This window comes from Taudactylus pleione, unplaced genomic scaffold (assembly GCF_031769625.1).
Source record: "Taudactylus pleione unplaced genomic scaffold, aTauple2 ptg000013l, whole genome shotgun sequence".
Classification (NCBI taxonomy): domain Eukaryota; kingdom Metazoa; phylum Chordata; class Amphibia; order Anura; family Myobatrachidae; genus Taudactylus; species Taudactylus pleione.
The window spans coordinates 1,616,846-1,636,881 of record NW_028284416.1 but is presented as its reverse complement, the minus strand read 5'-3'; the positions used below and the strand labels follow the sequence as shown (position 1 = coordinate 1,636,881).

The 20,036-nt window shown below is 48.5% G+C and overlaps 1 protein-coding gene across 1 annotated transcript in view; it reads left to right on the top strand.

The window, feature by feature from the left end:
* Positions 1-13,521: 13,521 nt before the first annotated feature.
* TPRN (taperin) overlaps positions 13,522-20,036 on the top strand; it is a 50,219-nt gene continuing 43,704 nt past the window's right edge. The window contains exon 1 of the mRNA XM_088469694.1: positions 13,522-16,172. Within this exon, the coding sequence (XP_088325820.1) occupies positions 13,683-16,172 (2,490 nt within the window). The 5' untranslated portion in view covers positions 13,522-13,682. The remainder of the gene's footprint in view (positions 16,173-20,036) is intronic.

Below are 20,036 nucleotides of genomic sequence, written 5' to 3'. Positions count from 1 at the left end.
AGCAACCATTGCCCAGCGCTCGCCGGAGCCCCTTCCCATACTGGAGTCCATTCTCTCCCTGTTTGTCGAGTCCCAGCCCACCCATGACGCAGCTGCGTCATGACATGAAAGCCATGCCCAGACGACGAGGAGCCCGGGCGGGCACCATTTTGTGAGGGGACGCAGGCCCGACCAGGACAGTGTGTGCGACTGCCTGGAGTGGACTCAGGGGCGTATCTATAAAGGGTGCAGGGTGTGCGGGGAACACGGGCCCCGCACCGCACACCCTGCACACATAATCTTACTTGCCTCTCCGGAGGCCCACGTCGGTGGTCCGGTGCTGTAAAACGACTGAAAAATGGCCACGGCGGTCATTTTCCCTTCGTTTGCGCATGCGCAGTACAGGGAAAATGGCCGCCGCAGCCATTTTCCCGGTTACCTGTGCATACACTATAGACTCTGGCAACACTCTAGTGCCCAGAGTCTATAACTCCAGTGCTGGCCGCGCACAGTTCAGTGTGCTGCCGGCTGCCGGGCGGAGAGGAGGGGGCTCTCTAGAAACGCCCCTGAGTGGACTGCAGTGGTGATGACAGACACCAGAGAACGGAGCACGTCACGCAGGCAGCAGAGAGAGGCTTCCAGTTCCTCAGATAGAAAAATGAAAGGGGGCAAGATTCAGTATGTACAGTATGTGTTTTCTGAGCTCCCCACCTCGAGTCCCAATCCACAGGAAGCTTATAGAACACTGCAATTTAGAAGAGGCCAAATTGTCATAAAATATGGTAAATTTTGTGAAAATATTATAACGGGGGAGGGGGGGTGCATTTTGAATGCTCATACTGGGAGCCAGATTGGCTAGAAACTGCCCTGCCTAACCCTAACCTCCCCCCTAGTGCCTGAACCTAAACCTGACCCTAACCCTCCCCCCAACCCCGATAGTTACCTTCGGCATCCCGGTGATTCTAACCGGTATCGGTATTAAGGTGCCAGTAATGTAAGCATCGCCAGACATAAACATCACCGCCTCACTGACAGATATAAACATCACCGCCTCACTGACAGATATAAACATCACCGCCTCACTGACAGAAATACACATCACCCCCTCACTGACAGACATACACATCACCCCCTCACTGACAGAAATACACATCACCGCCTCACTGACAGTAATACACATCACCCCCTCACTGACAGTAATACACATCACCGCTTCACTGACAGACATACACATCACCCCCTCACTGACAGTGATACACATCACCCCCTAACTGACAGACATACACATCACCCCCTCACTGACAGTAATACACATCACTGCCTCACTGACAGACATACACATCACCCCCTCACTGACAGAAATACACATCACCCCCTAACTGACAGACATACACATCACCCCCTCACTGACAGTAATACACATCACCGCCTCACTGACAGACATACACATCACCCCCTCACTGACAGACATACCCCCTCACTGACAGGGATACACATCACCCCCTCACTGACAGACATACACATCACCGCCTCACTGACAGACATACACATCACCGCCTCACTGACAGACATACACATCACCCCCTCACTGACAGACATACTCATCACCCCCTCACTGACAGACATACACATCACCGCCTCACTGACAGTAATACACATCACCGCCTCACTGACAGTGATACACATCACCCCCTCACTGACAGAGATACACATCACCTCCTCACTGACAGTAATACACATCACCGCCTCACTGACAGACATACACATCACCACCTCACTGACAGACATACACATCACCGCCTCACTGACAGCAGCACATCACCCCCTCACTGACAGACATACACATCACCGCCTCACTGACAGTAATACACATCACCCCCTCACTGACAGACATACACATCACCGCCTCACTGACAGTAATACACATCACCGCCTCACTGACAGGAATACACATTTCTGACAAAAAAATTCAACTGTTTTATTAATTTGCACTGTAATTCAATTAAGTGTTTATTCATTCAAATTATTCACATTAAACAGCCTATTCTGAATTATTTTCTACTCCTATTCTGTATCTATTTCACCCTAGATCATATCCACAAAGAACTATTTAGTCACAACAGGATCCATTTTATAAGATAAATATACCACTCTTGGGTGTGCGGTTGCGCTCTGATATATGCACACCTTGGGCGGTTGAATGCATACGTAAATCTGTGATGTGCTCAACTGAGTCATACACATCTTAGTTGCAGCTTAATGGGTATAACTTAGGGCCTGCAAAAACAAGAAAAAAAAACGCCCTGATTCACAGCGAGCGCTTTTCTAGAGCGTCCGGCTCTGAATCAGGCCCTATGTTGCATGCACGAGTGCAATGGCGGCTGACTTGCATGCAGTTCTGAATTGGCTCCTCAGACTTTAACCAATGACTTAAAGGCTTCATCTTCATAAATATGATTTTAGGCCACAAGTTGTGTAGGCAGCCCGTGCACTATGAAGATACAAATGATTTATACATCAATTGTTGAACCACTAGGGGGAGCTGTCTACCAAGATACTGAGAGCGTCATGTCACTGATCATCTTTCTCATTAGTCAGCCTCAGAATTATCCTCAGTGACTGCAGCCTGGTCCTATCTGGGTATCTCTCCTGCAATTTATTATACTACAGAAACAGCCATCGCACCAACATGGCTGGAGAAAACAGAGTCTGACTGTCAGCCATTTATGCTGTATAACGTGCCTTTGTGTTCCATGTAGTTTTGCCCAAGGTAACCTAACTGCCCTGGCCCAGGCTTGTAGGAGGGGCCCAGGTTCCCCCTGCTCGATTATGCCATGCCCCCTACAGTACTGGGGCCCGACACTGCTCTCTCCGGACGCGTGTATGGGTAACGGGGATGGGATGGGTGGATCGTGGGGATGGGCTCGATGAGTAGTGGGAGCAGTGGGGAGCAGAGGGGTACGGAAAGGAGGAAACAAGAGGAGGAACTGGGAGAGAACAGAAAGATGTAAAATATTCAAATAGAAGTAGCCTCAATATTCCTACCCAGGTTTTCAAAGATAATTTTTAAGTTTTTAAAGAAGATTAAGTCACAGGATTCGTTGATAACTTCATTAATTGTTCATTTTTCAGAAGTTCTTTTATCACTTTCTTCTTCCGCACAGTTAAATTACAGTAAAGTCACTAATACCTCTTTTCCACCAAAATCCCAGGTCCGACCTGGGTTTTTGGACATGGTTCCAACCCTGGTCAGACCCAGGTCAGACCCATTTACACTGCACCTTTGATCTGGGTTACTCCCAGGTCAGCCCTGTTCACACTGAACTCAGGTCTGCCCTGCTAAACCTGTGAGGTCATAAAAAGTGGGAGGTGAATGCTCCACAACCACCAATCCGCTCATTTTAGGCATGATCCAGATCAGATAACCCGGGTTGCACCGTTTACACTGCACCATTACCCGGGTCCATCCTGGGTCCAACCCTGGTAGCTACCTGGGTTGGATTGCAGGGTCACTTGACCCAGGTTATTTTTCAGGGACCCTTTTACACTGAGCTATGACCCGGGTAGACCCAGCAAAAACCCAGGTTTTTGCTCTGGTGTAAAAGGGGTATTAGTTATTGATCCATAATGTAATACTGATAATAAAAAAAAAAGAAATGACAGCAACATTTTCTTTGCAGCATGGATCCCTGCATTGTCCCATGTACGATTCAGCCTCAGTCACAGGATATAGTGCAGAGGTAGGCGGCAATCGGCACTCCAGCTGCTGTTGAACTACACATCCCAGGATGCCCTGCCACAGTTTTAGCATGTCCACTCCTAACAGCAAAACTGTGGCATGGCATGCTGGGATGTGTAGTGTACATTGCAGCCCAACCCCCCCTGCTATACAATGCCGAGATTACCGAGATGGGGCTATGGTGTCGCAATTCGGTGCAAATCGTGTCATTGCGTCTCCCCTCCCTCTCCCCCCCCCCCCCTGGACCACCCAGCTTCACTCGGTAAGTTGTATGGGTCGGGGGGGAGTGCGCGAGTGGTGGCCGCATTGGGAGACTTGTCCTCTCTTGCGGGTGGCCCGGCATTCCAAGAGAATAGGCAAGTATACTGTAGAATAGCATCCGCCTCTGATTCAGACCCTAGTGTATACAAGTCAATGGAAACTGTTCCTCTAGCTTTGCACAGAGTCCCCCCCTAAGACCACCCTCCCCTGGGACTGTGTAGCTTTTCAGGTTTATTAAGGATTTTGGATTAATTTGGATTCCAGGAAGTTAATTACATGTTTGGATGGAATGGGTATGAAGTTCATATGCCGACGCCGGCAGCCTGAACGGAAAATATCCCGACAGGGCCGGTAAGTACCCTATCCCTACCCCTTTCCCCCTTAACCCTAGCCCTCCCTTAGTGGTGCCTAACTCTAACCTCCCCGGGGGTGCCTAACCCTAACCTTCCTTAACGCACCCTAAACTTAACTCTTCCGGATGGGGGTGACTGACCCTAACCTCCTCCCGGGGGTGCCTAACCCTAGCCCTCCTCCCTAGGGGTGCCTATCCCTAACCTCCCCCCAAAAAACCTAACCCTAACCCCGCTATGCTCCCTAAACCTAACCCTCCTTACCTTGTTTGGGCTGGCGTCCTTCGGCGTTCCGGCGTCGGGATTAAGATAGGTGTCGGTATTTCGGCACCTATTTTACGTCCCTTGTCGGGATTCGGATGTCATTGTTGAGACCTCATAACTACATCCAGGATAGGTTGATAGATATCTCAGCACAGGGGCGCTCCCACGTGTAAATCTTCTCCTCTGCCCGCTGTGTAAAGTTTTACTGTATGTAACTTCCTCCTCTCTCTCACTGCACGATGTGCCACTGCCACTGCGCTGCTTTACGTTGGCCAGCGACAGTGGGCAGAGAAGTTTTGCAATTGGGGGCGATCTCACTTACCGGTTCCACCCCTGCTCCAGCAGTGCCGTAAGGGGAACAGTGACCCTGTCAGAGGATGACACGGGCACCCGCTGGTCCCGTCCAACTGGCCCAGGTAAATACTATCCCCCCTTTCTCGGCACCGCTGTCTATATCATTATGTTACATTATAAATAGCTATCACACAGACATACTTGTGAGAAGCCAGTGAGGTTACGAGTGCCAGCATCCTATTCTCTATTACCCAGCTGCTGTGTCACTAGCACAAGGGGGACCCAATCCCGTGTAAAGGAGAGAGGAGGGAGAACAGATTGAAGCTCTGCACGGACAGGTCTAGTAGTGTAACCTGGATACAATAGCAGCTGTCACTTCCGTCAGGCTTCTTGCTCATCTGTCCCTCTTCGGTTGTTGTCACACAAGCTTACTCCTGACTCTGTTGTGTTTGCGACACTACAACAGCTACATAAGAGCTGCATAGAGAGCAAAGAATTTAAATCACAGGATGTCACGTGAGCAATAATTTACATTTCCAAACACGCTATGCATGTAGAGAAGCAATTCTTACATAGATCGTAACTCGGATGTACAGTACATGATTCCATTGTATGTAAAAATAAGGAGATATAGTTACAGTATGTAGTTATGCGGCCGCTGGTCACAATCCCGACAGCGGAATGCCGGCTAGGGATTTATGATAGGCGTCGAAATACCTACGCCTATCATAATCTCAATGCCGGAATGCAGGACGACGCGTGCCCGAACTGGGTAAGTCCGGGGCACCCGTCCTGTTAGCCCTGGAGGGGGGGGAGGGAGGTTCAGGGCCGGTTCTAAGCTCAGGTCGAAAGTTCACAGTTGCGCCCCCCCGCCCTAAAAAACCCCCAAAAAACAACTTTTTGTAGATGACGTTCCTCTGCACGCGCTGAAAGCACACACGCTTCCGGAAAGGGGGCGTGTCCTTGAGGAACACCCCCAATTCATCACACTGTGGGGCGTGCCTAGCACTTATGAAGGTGCTGGGCTTCCCCCAAGCTCTCCCCTCGTGGCGAATAATTGCCATGTGCAGTAATGCGCCTTACACAGTAATGCCCTTTATAAACACATTATGCCACACGCAGTAATGCCCTGTATAACACATTATGCCACACGCAGTAATGGCCTGTATAACACATTATGCCACACGCAGTAATGGCCTTTATAACACATTATGCCACATGCAGCAATGCCCTGTATAACACATTATGCCACACGCTGTAATGGCCTTTATAACACATTATGCCACATGCAGCAATGCCCTGTATAACACATTATGCCACACGCAGTAATGCCCTTTATAACACATTATGCCACATGCAGCAATGCCCTGTATAACACATTATGCCACACGCAGTAATGCCCTGTATAACACATTATGCCACACGCAGCAATGCCCTGTATAACACATTATGCCACACGCAGCAATGCCCTGTATAACACATTATGCCACACGCAGCAATGCCCTGTATAACACATTATGCCACACGCAGCAATGCCCTGTATAACACATTATGCCACACGCAGTAATGCCCTGTATAACACATTATGCCACACGCAGTAATGCCCTGTATAACACATTATGCCACACGCAGTAATGCCCTGTATAACACATTATGCCACACGCAGTAATGGCCTTTATAACACATTATGCCACATGCAGTAATGCCCTGTATAACACATTATGCCACACGCAGTAATGGCCTTTATAACACATTATGCCACACGCAGCAATGCCCTGTATAACACATTATGCCACACGCAGCAATGCCCTGTATAACACATTATGCCACACGCAGCAATGCCCTGTATAACACATTATGCCACACGCAGCAATGCCCTGTATAACACATTATGCCACACGCAGCAATGCCCTGTATAACACATTATGCCACACGCAGCAATGCCCTGTATAACACATTATGCCACACGCAGCAATGCCCTGTATAACACATTATGCCACACGCAGCAATGCCCTGTATAACACATTATGCCACACGCAGCAATGCCCTGTATAACACATTATGCCACACGCAGTAATGCCCTGTATAACACATTATGCCACACGCAGTAATGCCCTGTATAACACATTATGCCACACGCAGTAATGGCCTTTATAACACATTATGCCACACGCAGTAATGCCCTGTATAACACATTATGCCACACGCAGTAATGGCCTTTATAACACATTATGCCACATGCAGCAATGCCCTGTATAACACATTATGCCACACGCTGTAATGGCCTTTATAACACATTATGCCACACGCAGCAATGCCCTGTATAACACATTATGCCACACGCAGTAATGCCCTGTATAACACATTATGCCACACGCAGTAATGCCCTGTATAACACATTATGCCACACGCAGTAATGCCCTGTATAACACATTATGCCACACGCAGTAATGCCCTGTATAACACATGATGCCACACGCAGGAATGCCCTGTATAACACATGATGCCACACGCAGCAATGCCCTGTATAACACATTATGCCACACGCAGTAATGCCCTGTATAACACATTATGCCACATGCAGTAATGCCCTGTATAACACATTATGCCACATGCAGTAATGCCCTGTATAACACATTATGCCACACGCAGTAATGGCCTTTATAACACATTATGCCACACGCAGTAATGCCCTGTATAACACATTATGCCACATGCAGTAATGCCATGTATAACACATTATGCCACTCGCAGTAATGGCCTTTATAACACATTATGCCACACGCAGTAATGTCCTGTATAACACATTATGCCACATGCAGTAATGCCCTGTATAACACATTATGCCACACGCAGTAATGGCCTTTATAACACATTATGCCACACGCAGTAATGTCCTGTATAACACATTATGCCACATGCAGTAATGCCCTATATAACACATTATGCCACATACAGTAATGCCCTATATAGCACATTATGCCACATGCAGTAATTCCCTTTACAATACAGTATCCCCAATTCAAATTACGCCACACATTAGTCCCTCATTCATGTTATGACACACAGTGTTGCCCCTTTTACACAATGCCCAAATTAGTGCCCCTTATGCACAAGGCCCACAGTACTGAGTAGTAGTGCCCCTAATACAATGCCCACAGTAGTAGTGCCCCCTATAATAGTGCCCACATTAGTAGTGCCCCAGTAATAATGCCCCCTATAGTAGTGCCCACAGTAGGAATGCCCCCTTATATACATGTCCCCAGTATTAATCCCCCCTTATAGACATGCCCCCAGTAGTAATGTCCCCTTATAGACATGCCCCAGTAGTAATGCCCCCTTAAAGACATGCCCCCATTAGAAATGCCCCCTTATAGACATGCCCCCAGTAGTAATGCCCCTTATAGACATGTCCCCTTATAGACATGCCCCCAGTAGTAATGCCCCTTTATAGACATGCTCCCAGTAGTAATTCCCCCCTATAGACATGCCCCCAGTAGTAATGTCCCTTATAGACATGCCCCCAGTAGTAATGACCCCTGTAGTAATGCCCCTTATAGATATGCCCCCAGTAGTAATGACCCCTGTAGTAATGCCCCTTATAGACATGCCCCCAGTAGTAATGTCCCTTATAGACATGCCCCCAGTAGTAATGTCCCTTATAGACATGCCCCCAGTAGTAATGACCCCTGTAGTAATGCCCCTTATAGACATGCCCCCAGTAGTAATTCCCCCCTATAGACATGCCCCCAGTAGTAATGTCCCTTATAGACATGCCCCCAGTAGTAATGACCCCTGCAGTAATGCCCCTTATAGACATGCCCCCAGTAGTAATGCCCCTTATAGACATGTCCCCTTATAGACATGCCCCCAGTAGTAATGCCCCTTTATAGACATGCTCCCAGTAGTAATTCCCCCTATAGACATGCTCCCAGTAGTAATTCCCCCCTATAGACATGCCCCCAGTAGTAATGTCCCTTATAGACATGCCCCCAGTAGTAATGACCCCTCTAGTAATGCCCCTTATAGACATGCTCCCAGTAGTAATACCCCTTATAGACATGCCCCCAGTAGTAATGCCCCCTTATAGACATACCCCAGTAGTAATGCCCCTTATAGACATGCTCCCAGTAGTAATGCCCCCCTATAGACATGTCCCCAGTAGTAATGCCCCTTATACACATGCCCCCAGTAGTAATGCCCCTTATAGACATGCCCCCAGTAGTAATGCCCCCATGCCTCCCTTCTGAAAAATAAAAAATACAAACACAATACTTACCTTAGGCCCCGCTCCTGCGTCTGCTGCCGTCCGGTCCGAGCACGGCTCCACCACAGATCTATGGGAGAGACGTCATGACGTCCATCCCATAGTGCTCTCTGCCAGAGCCGGAGCTCTGGAGTGAGCTCCAGCTCCACGGATCTATGGGAGAGACGTCATGACGTCCCTCCCATAGTGCTCTGGGGTGAGCTTCGGCTGCCTTTGCAGGGAGGGAGCCGGGTGCCCGCTGATAACAAATATCAGCGGGCGCCCGGCAACGCGGGGGAGACCGGCGCTGGTTTTTTTTTTAATTATGGAAAAAATTTTTACCTTCTGGGGACTCATTGGCACCCGCTAGGGGCCGGCGCCCCGGGCGACGGCCCTGTTAGCCCACCCCTAGAACCGCCACTGGGAAGGTTAACTTTAGGGCAGTTAGCAGGGTTAGCGTTAGGTTTTGGGGGAGGGGTTAGGCACCCCCAGGCAGAGGTTAGGGTTTAGGCACCCCCCCCGGGAGGGTTAGGTTTAGGGAGCGGTAAGGGGGGGTTAGGCACTAGGGGGGAGGTTAGGGTTAGGCACCACTAAGGGAGGGTTAGGAGGTGGACAGGGGAGGTTAGCATACTTACCTGGCTTTGTCAAGATTTTCATCCTGTCGGGCAGCCGCTGGCATTTCAATCCCATTCCAAAATAAGGATATTCTACATATATTATGCAGTAAAAGGGATGGGGTAGGACAGGGTCAAGGACGAGAATAGTCAATATCAGCTCTCTTATGGCATACGTGGGGCCAGTGCCAGACTTCTCACATTTTATGGACTCCCTAAAGTGCGTTTCATACTAATCTTATTAGGTACCCCACGTTTCTCACATACCGAATGCCATTTAAGATTTATGTGCATGATAAGGTTATTACATGAGAGATTCAAGGCTTCAATGGGTTTATTCAAAAGTATTACAACAGAGGACTCAGAAAGATAAACAGATTTCAATTAAGCCCAATATCTTTTGCCGGTACCATTGGACTTTCAGACATGGCCGCCATAGGGAAGATGTTGTGGAGAAGATTTGGTGCAGACTCTTCCAACCACCATCTAGATTTTTCCGTACACTAACAGAACATTTTGCAGATCTTCTTGTGTGTTTTCCGGTGGCTAGGCCTTGCTGCCAATCCTCCTTATATCAGTGACATGTGGTGAGGTAAATGGCTGAGGGGGCATTGGCTAGTATCAGTCAGATTTACACACACATATATCAACCCGAGGGTGCATGTGGGCATTATACAAAGGTGCAGCAGTATATAGTGCTGGAAATTTGGTGTGTTTTGATCAGGGATGTGCATAAAAGGTAGACAGGTGAGGTACTGCCTCACCTCCCATACACTTTTTACTACAGAGTTTTGACTATAAAAATGATTAGAATAATGCAAAGATATTTCTAATACTTTTTTTTTACTTTTTCTTAACATTTTTGTAGTTTAGAAGAACTGTTTCTTACAACTTATGGACAACTGGCAATCATGGGTTGGTAATAATAACTAATAATAATACATAATAAAAAAAATTATAATAACAAAAACAATTGTTATTGATAATTTACTTATTGATTACCAGTTATTTATATAGCGCACACATATTCCGCAGTGATTTACAGAGAATATTTGGCCATTCGCCACCAGTGGAGCTTACACTCTATGGCCCTGATTCAGAGCCGGACGCTCTGACCAGAACGCTCGCTCTGAATCAGGGCCCTCCTCCATTAAAATGGAGCGTCCTCCTGGACGCTCGTATAGCTGTGGGTCACCACCCACAGCATATACGAGCGTCCAACAAGATGGTCGCGATGGTCTTGACAATCGCAACCATCGGACTTGCGAGTGAAACCCTGTGGTCGGGTTTCTCAACCACAAGCCCAGGAGTGATTTGGGCTCTATCAGAGCCAAAATCACTCCCACTGACATCACTAGTGATGTCAGTGGGGCCGGCTTCAGACGGTAGGCGTTCCCATGGGAACGCCTCCGTCTGGCAGGCACGCCCCCCGGCACGCCCACCAAAGGGGGCGTGCTGTCAATCAACATCGACAGCACGCCCCCTTTGGTGCGAGACCCGGAGCGATGGAAAGTCCTTCGCTCGCCGGGTCTCGCGCATGCGCACGACGGAGCTCCCTCCGTCGTGCGCATGCGCAGTGGGGACCATCGACACACTTGCGAGCGTACTGCCGCTCGCGAGTGGGTCTGAATGACCCCCTATATTCCCTATCACATGCGTACAAAAATTAACACTAGGGTTCATTTTTGTTGGGAGCCAATTAACCTACCAGTATATTTTTGGAGTATGGAAGGAAACCGGAGTACCCGGAGGAAACCCACGCAAACACAGGGAGAATATACAAACTCCACACAGTTAGGGCCGTGATAATTATTATTATTATTATCCTTTATTTATATGGCGCCACAAGGGTTCCGCAGCGCCTTACAAAGTAAGGAAACAAATGAGCACACAAGACAACAATTATTAACAGTACAGACAATGCAGGACTAGTACATGATTTATAAACAATGCTGCATAACACCTAAATAAGCAGCAGGGTGTCAGTAATCAGTTATAGGTGCCATTGTAAATGAAAGTAAAAGTAAGGCAAGAAGAAGCACGTGAGGAAAGAGGGCCCTGCTCGTGAGAGCTTACATTCTGAGGGGAGGGTCAGACAAACAGGGGTGACACAGATGGGCTAGATAGTGAGGAAGGAGCATAGAGTAGTGGGTTAGGATGAGCGCTGGAGAGCATTGAGGAAGAAATGGGTCTTGAGGGCCCATTTGAAGATTAAGAGCCAGGAAGCCAAGTGATGGAGGAATTTTGCAGGAGCAGTGGTGTCAGAGGGGTATAGCCAGGGTTTGGTGATGGCAAGGAGAATCAAGGCATTGCAGATGAAGTGCTCATGAACGGAGACCAGTTTATTATAGACAAAACTGGCTTTCCAGAGGGAACAGGAGAGAGGGACAAAGTTAAGAGGCGAGAACAGAATGAGATTATTAGGGTTGATGTAGTGTGGATGTGAAATTGATCTAGAGAAGGAGGATAAGGAGTGTGGGGTTATGTGGCTGGCTTCTGAATGAGGAAGGGTGACAGCAGGAGGTGAGTAAGATGGAGGTTTAGTGTGGTGTGGGGGGGGGAAGGATAGGTAACTTGGAGAAAAGAGAGGGTGCAGAGTTTAGTGGTGGTGCAGCAGGACCATGGTGAAAGAGAAGTTAATAATACTGGAGTTGTGGGAGATGCAGTGGAGAGACTTATATGTGATGAAGAGAGACAGGGGAGGGGAAGGAGGGGGAGAACGTAGAGGGGACTATGGATGGAGAAATGAGGTGAAAACTGGTGGTAGAGGAGAAAATAATGTAGCAGCTGAGTGAGGGAGGAGTAGAAGAAAAGAGACATTGTGTAGATGAGGCAGTTGGGGGGGGGGGAGTCAGTAGTAGTAATGACTGTGAGATGAGAAAGCAGTACAGGTCAAAGGTCAAAATCAGATAAAAGGAAGAACAGTGCTGGAAGATGTAAAGGCACAACTACAAAAGTATATTATAACCAAAAAAGGAGCCTAGAGGTGTTCAAGTTGCAAGACTTGAGAATTAGTATAAAGTATGAATATATTAAAAAAATTAAATAAAAGGTATAGGTGTGAAACAATGGCAGATACTACAGTGGTATAAAGATAAAATAACAATAATAATAATAATAATTATTATTAATACTAATAATAATAAATATAATAATAATAATAATAATAATAATAATAATAATAATAATAATTAATAAATATAATACTACTACTAATAATAATAATAATAATAATGATAATAATAAAAAATAATAAATATAATACTACTACTACTAATAATAATAAATAATAAATATAATACTACTACTACTACTACTAATAATAAAAAATAAAATACTAATAATAAAAATAATAATAATAATAATAATAATAATTATAAAAATAATAAATATATTAATAATAATAATAATAATAATTATAATATAATAACTAGTAAGGAGATTACTGCTGGTGCTGAATAAATGGAGAAAGAACATCGCCTGAGGGAGGAAAGGGGCGTGGCCACTATGGTGACGTTTTACTGTAGGAGGGTCCAGGTATTTACATACAGGTAAGAGGCGGGGTCCTGATTGTTTTGGTGGGTGTGTCCATCTGATGATTATGTAGATTAAGCCCCAAGTGACAGGATTCGGTTTGTTCTCAGTCAGTAAGGGGAGTGGTCCCTTTGATGACGTTACATGAAAGGTGGAGTACAGAATGGTAGAGGTCCAATCACCAAAGACCAGGGGGTGTGTTCTCTACAATGGAGTATAGGGTAGAAATGACAGAGGACCAGTCCCCGGAGCCAGGGGATGTGATGACGCGCGGCTGTTGGGCGGAGCCCGCGGTGACAGGACCATCTCCCGGTGCCCGGCTCCCTCAGTCAGTCAGGTGCTGCTGCGGGCGGTGCGGCCGGACGAGCAGCTGAGCCGGTCACACATCCCCCGCACCGAGCATGGCGGTGAGCGGCACGAAAAGTTGGTCCCGGCGTGAGCCGTCTCCGGGGGGGAAGATGCCGGCCTGGAAGATGGAGGTGCTGGAGAGGAAGCGGGCGAAGATGGCCAGCGCTGCTGCTCCGTCGCCCCGGGCCGGGAGGAAGGAGACGTCCCCCAGCCGCCGGACCCAATCCCCGGAGCGGCTAGTGCTGCAGGACAGCCTGGGTCCGCTCCACGACAACCCCTTCATCAGGCTGGAGAAGGAGCGGCGGCGCCGGCGTCCCCAGCAGCACTACCCCCCGGCCCGGGACGCTTCCCCCATCCGCCAGCTGCTGGACCTGTACGGCAACGTGCCCGGCATCCGCACCATCCGTGCCGACAACATCATCATCATCGAGTCCGACCCGGGCTACTTCAGCCAGCCCGCTGGCCACGCCGTTGACCCTGTGGAGGAGCTGATGTCCAGGAGGGGCAGCAAGGTGGCCGAGATCAGGGCCTCCGAGGTGGTCATCTATGAGCCTGAGCCCCCCAAGCAAGAGCCCCCCAAGAAGGCCTTGGCACACCCCAGGAAAGAGCCCCCGGAGCACCGCCAGATGTTGGAGGAGGCCGGCCGGGTCAGCCGGCTGCTGGAGAAGTTCGACCATGGGCACGGTAAGCCGGTGAGGTCCAGGAGTTGGGAGAACTTGCTGGAGCGAGACGGCAAGCCCCCCCTGTTGCCAAAGCCTGTGGCCACCGCCGAGCGGCATGGCCAAGCCCCCCAGAATAGGGTGCCCAAGCGGTCCGGAGAGACCTCCCCTTCATCCGCCTCTTTGCTCGACGAGGACAGCAAACGTTTTCCCCTCAACAACCCCTCCTGGCTTCCTTCCAAGTCACCCGTCGTCCATTCTCTGCCAGATCCCGGCCTCTTTCAGAAAAGACCCCCCAGCCCCATGGCTTCGCCGGGGCCGGGCACCTCTCTGTCTCCGTCTTCTCCCCTGTCCCCTAGTTACGAGTTTAGCCCTGATGAGAAATCTCTGTCGCCAATCGTGGCCACTGTCAGGGAGAAGTTTGAGTTGGGGCATACGGGCAACAACCTTCCCTCACTGAAGCTGGCAAGTGTTGCAAAGAAGACCAGTGGCAACACCATGGTCATTAACCCGAGAGTGGCGTCCGCTAGCAAGGTTAAGCCGCCTGAAGCGACAGATGGAAGCGTACCAAGAGACTGCACACCTCTTACAAATGGTCACGTTGATCCCGCTGACCGAAACTCAAAGGCAGGTAGTTCTATTAAAATTCAAGATCTATTGTCCAAGAGCAAGCGACCTAGAGGTACCAAGGTCAAGCGTCCATCGGAGGAAAGTGGTCTAGTGCCATCTTCACCAAATGACCCCACTAGTGAGATCCCCAAAGGCGCCAACACATGGAGGCCAAAGTCTGAGGTGGACCACCTTAAATCTAGTATCCCTCCCAGTGCCAGTCAGTCTGAAATGTCTGTATATAACCACTATGACCAGGCCTTCACCAGTGCCACTCCTAGCCAGCAAATGAAAGTATCCTCTTCCACCAGTAGTAATGACTCTTTTGAGATTAAACCTGCACCAAAGCCGGATCTAAGTAGCATCCCCGATGACGACATCCAAGCAAAAACCCTTGCGAACATCCGCTTGCAATCTAAGAACTCTTTCGTTTTTATTCCAAAGAAGAGGCAGGCCCCTTCTGTACCGAAGAACGATGGTTTGGTGCAGACCACCACCATTGAAAAGCCAAAGGGGAAAAACAGTGCTTCCACAGTTAATGGCCCCAAATTAGATTGCATAGACGCTCCTAAAAATGGCTACCGGTCAAAAGATGACCATGCCTCAACAAAGCTTCAAGAATTCACGGTTAATGGCAATGGAAGGTTAGAACAGACTGTCCTTCCAGTGACGCTACAAGCGTCCAATGTGCCCTCCCTCTCAGATTTTGATTGGCAAAGCGGCCTTTTGCCGTCCAGAATTTCCTCGGAGCGTCATTCATTTACGGACTCTGGTGCCGAGTTTGAGTACATCAGTAGAGCGCAGCAAGGAGGCGATGTGGACCTATTGACTGTACCAGTCTCAAACCTACAGGAGGACGCTGTCAAAGCGGATATACCCATCACCAACATAGACGACATAGTCAATTTCGAGGACCGGGAAGGAAAGAAAGAGGTCAAACCAGCTTTAAAAGTAACGGACTCCTCAGTGTCTTCCTATCGGCCGCATGCTTCCCTCTCGTCTGCCCGCGGTAAGGGTGGCAATACGTTTACCGTTGTACCCAAGAGAAAGCCTGTTACCGAGCAGGAGGCCTTAAGGAGCCCAGTGGTGGACGAAGACGATGATGACGAGGCTACGTTTAAAAGAAAATCGTCAGATGGGTCTGAGGCTCCGTATTCCGATCTCGGGGCGCTGCTCAAAAAGCGCTATCCAACCGTGGATGAAATCCATGTCATTGGCGGATATCAGTCCCTGTCTAGATCCTGTCTATTAAAGAATGGCTCTACAAGAAAAAAGGTACGTTGTGCAAGGTCCCTCTTCATGGTAAATGCCGATGTCTAACTTTTTTCTTTTTTTTTTTGGTCATTGAACTTTGGAAATATTTTAATATTTGACTTTGTTGGATCAATGATTATTGGAGTAAGTCAAATATTGGCCCACACTTAATACTTGCTGATTTTGGTGCTTTTAGTAGCATTCCCGTAGGTTGGTTTATAATTAGAATAACACGTACTACATATTGGAGTAGGGGAAGGGACGTGCTGGCTACCTGACTTGAAAAGTCCTATAAGTGCGTTTTTAAGTTTGATATTTCAGCTAACAAGTGTATATAGGTTAGAAACTATGTAAATCCTGATGTTCCTCATCAGAGTGTTGCGGGAAAAATGAGTAACCGTAAATTGCTGGGGAGATGAAATCCTTTCTTAGGCTGGGTACACACTTGGCGATATATCGCTCGCTCTATTGAAGAGTGATTATTGCGAGTGTATCGACTGGTGTGATGTTCCGACTTATCAGGTCGACCCTGCAGCACAGCCGATGCTGATATATCTAGCCGATCTATCGGTGCATCGGACTGTGTGTACTGGCGACCCGCCGACCACCCATAGACTGACTGCAGGGACCTGGCGACAATTACCAGTCAACTGGTCGAGCAAATTTAAATACCTGCCCAGTTGTGATGTCAGCCGAGACGCATCGAGCGGCCACCGATTGGTAAGTGTGTATAGCATCCCAATCACAGCTAAGAAGGCGGATTGGATTTCTGACCGATCCGTCGTCTAAATGCGTACCCATCTTTAGTTCTTCTTGAAACCACTGCTTTACTTCCCAATTGTTTTTAAGGCGATTTGTTTGGTAGCTTTTGGAGGGTTATGAGGTCAGAGCTCTTTTCATCTTACATTTTGCTAAACACACCAACTCCTAGATAGCGAGATCTATAATTTGTCTTTATAAAATATGTTAATAAGCGGCACCTGGGCTAAATCCATAATAATTCACAAACTCCTTCCGATCATAATTGATTAGCCCCCGAGTGCTGCCATAAACCTATGAATACTGGGCCTGATTCAGACCCACTCGCGAGCGGCTGTCCGCTCGCAAGTGGGTCGATGTTATGGACTGAGCATGCGCACGACGGAGGGAGCTCCGTCGTGCGCATGCGCCAGACGCGACGAGCAAAGGAAAGTCCTTCGCTCGTTGTGTCCGATCAAAGGGGGCGTGCTGTCAATGTTGATTGACAGCACGCCCCCTTTGGTGGGCGTGCCGGGGGCGTGCCTCCCTGACGGGGGCGTTCCCACGGGAACGCCTCCCGTCAGAAGCCGGCCCACTGACATCACTAGTGATGTCAGTGGGAGTGATTTTGGCTCTGATAGAGCCAAAATCACTCCGGAGCTTGTGGTTGAAAACCTCAACCGCAGGCTCCGGCTCGCAATTTCGATGGTCGCGATGGTCTCGACCATCGCGGCCATCACAAAGCACGCTCGTATAGCCTGTGGGTGGTGACCCACAGCTATACGAGCGTCCAGGAGGACGCTCCATGAAAATGGAGCCCGGCCCTCATTCAGAGCGTGCGCTCTGCTCAGAGCGTACGGCTCTGAATGAGGGCCACTGTTCTCTATTGGCATGCTACCATATTTGGTGAGTACCTGACTCCCATTAATTTGTGTGTTTGTGTGTGTGAAGATGTTTTCGAGTCTTTTGTAATTGGATAGTGTGAAAAACGGGAGCGCAAAGTTACTTATTGCTACTTGCGGTCTAGAGCATGTGCGGAAGCCCCATTTGGCATTCAGGGCTTTACTGCCATTGGCTGGCAGATTTCTTGACAGACGATTATCTTTGATACATTGAGTTGAGCAAAAACAAGCCGCCATGCTGGGCAGAGCAGGTTTCATCTATAGCTATATAGACCCCTATGGAACAGTGGGCCTGATTCAGAGCCGCTCGTAAGTGGCCGCTCTTTCGCACTGAGCGATGTTCGCACAACTGCGTATGGGTCGTAATGCGCATGCGCAAACCAGTCATTGCGGTCGGAAATCGTGCGCTCGCAAAACAGCGAGGGGCTGCTAATGTGATTGACAGAATGTACCGTTTGTGGGTGGTAACGGGAAGGTGCTTGAAAACGGGGGTATGGAGATCCGAACGCAGGCGTACCTAACGGTCAAAAGGGCGTTTAATGGGCATGCATAATTAGTAAAGGAGCGTCATCAACCACGTCACTTGGTTGTCTTTTAGCCTGAACTGCTCGCAGTGATAGTGGGAAGTAAATCCTACCACAAGCACTGCGAGCAGTTCAGACGCCTTTCGATGTACCCGATTAATCTAATAAATACCGGAGATGACGTGTGTTGCGAACGGCAAAGGGGCGTCTTTACAAAATAGCGAGCGCATTTGTCGCTCACTCAGACATAGAGGCGTCAACAAACCACAAAGAGCGAGCGCTCAATTAAATAGCCGGCCCCTTTTTTGGAACGACCGTCCGCAAATAGCGTCCGGCTCTGAATCAGGCCCAGTGTCTATAGTCTCTGTTTCCTGACCTGTCATGGCTGCAGATTATGTAGGCTGTAGATCACTGAGACCTTACCTAAACCTCTGTAGTACTTGTACAAAGCACCTTAGAGCTGCCAGGAAGGAACAGCATTGTATAGCCCTGGAGGGATGGCTGCACCTGATGCGTTAGACACCCGTCTGTCACGTGCTGCTGTCACCTTGGGAGTCTAACATCCCCTCTCTAATAGTTTTCCTGGGATCAGGTTCAGCTTCTTAAGTCTGAAGGTAGAGAACCCGTTTAGCTATTGACAGCACAGTGTTAATATTTTGCAGGATCCAGGTCACTCAGTGGCCGCCGGCCAGGTACAGTTTGTTTCCCCTGAAAGAAAACCACAGTCTCATGTTTATATTTTCCTCTTAAGGCTTGTTGATGTTCTATTGGTGGTCCTATGGGTGCTCCATGCCCGGGATACATAAACTGAAGTGTATCTTGCCGGCATGTTTTGGCACCGTGTTTCGGCCCCTACTCATTTTAGAATTTCCCAGTCTCTGATGCCTGGGGAATACAGCGAGTCAGTAGGGTGAGTATATACTAGATGGGGGATGAGAGAGGTGGTTTCGGTGCTTCTAATGCCAAGCATAATGCTCCCAAGCATATAGTGGGCAATTAAATGCCCAGCGCGGTGACGGAGCTCCTGAGATCAGTGCCCAGAGCTATTTAATTGCACCTTGCACTTAAATCGGGAGATACAGTTTACAGCGACTAATGGCCGGAGCTAAGTCGCGCTGAACTGTATTTTTCAACATAATTGCCGGGTGCCATGCTGTAACCGCACGCAATGCTGCCCCGTGGCACTAGGTAAGTCGGATTTGTGCCCACATCTCAGGAGGGTGTGAGCAGAAATATTCTTGTTGCGCATTTTCAGTGCGGCCCATTGAATAGCTACGGGCACTCATCCCAGGAGCTACATCGCCGCGCTGGGAATTGAATTGCCCCCATAAAGTCTGGTTTGGGGGCAAAACACAAAAAAGAGCAGGCTAGGTTATCACAGGCCCTGCTTTGCGTAGCCACTGCCGCAGTTTGCTATCCTCGGATTAATCCGTGAGCGTTTAAATCGTTTTTTCTGTTTTAATTTAGGATTTGAGCCTTCAGTCTCTCCTGCCTAACTCTTAATGGAGCGCACACATGGTCAGATTTTTCTTCAGATCTGACCGATGACTATTTAAAAAATTGTTCAATCGTTCATATCTGAAGGAAAATCTGACATTTGTCAGATGAACGATTTGAACGATGCGCGTTCCCGATGGTCAGATAATGATATCTGACATCTGATGGTGTTTGCAGTCAGACTTGGACGATTCCATTCATTTTAATACTGTCAAAAATCGTTC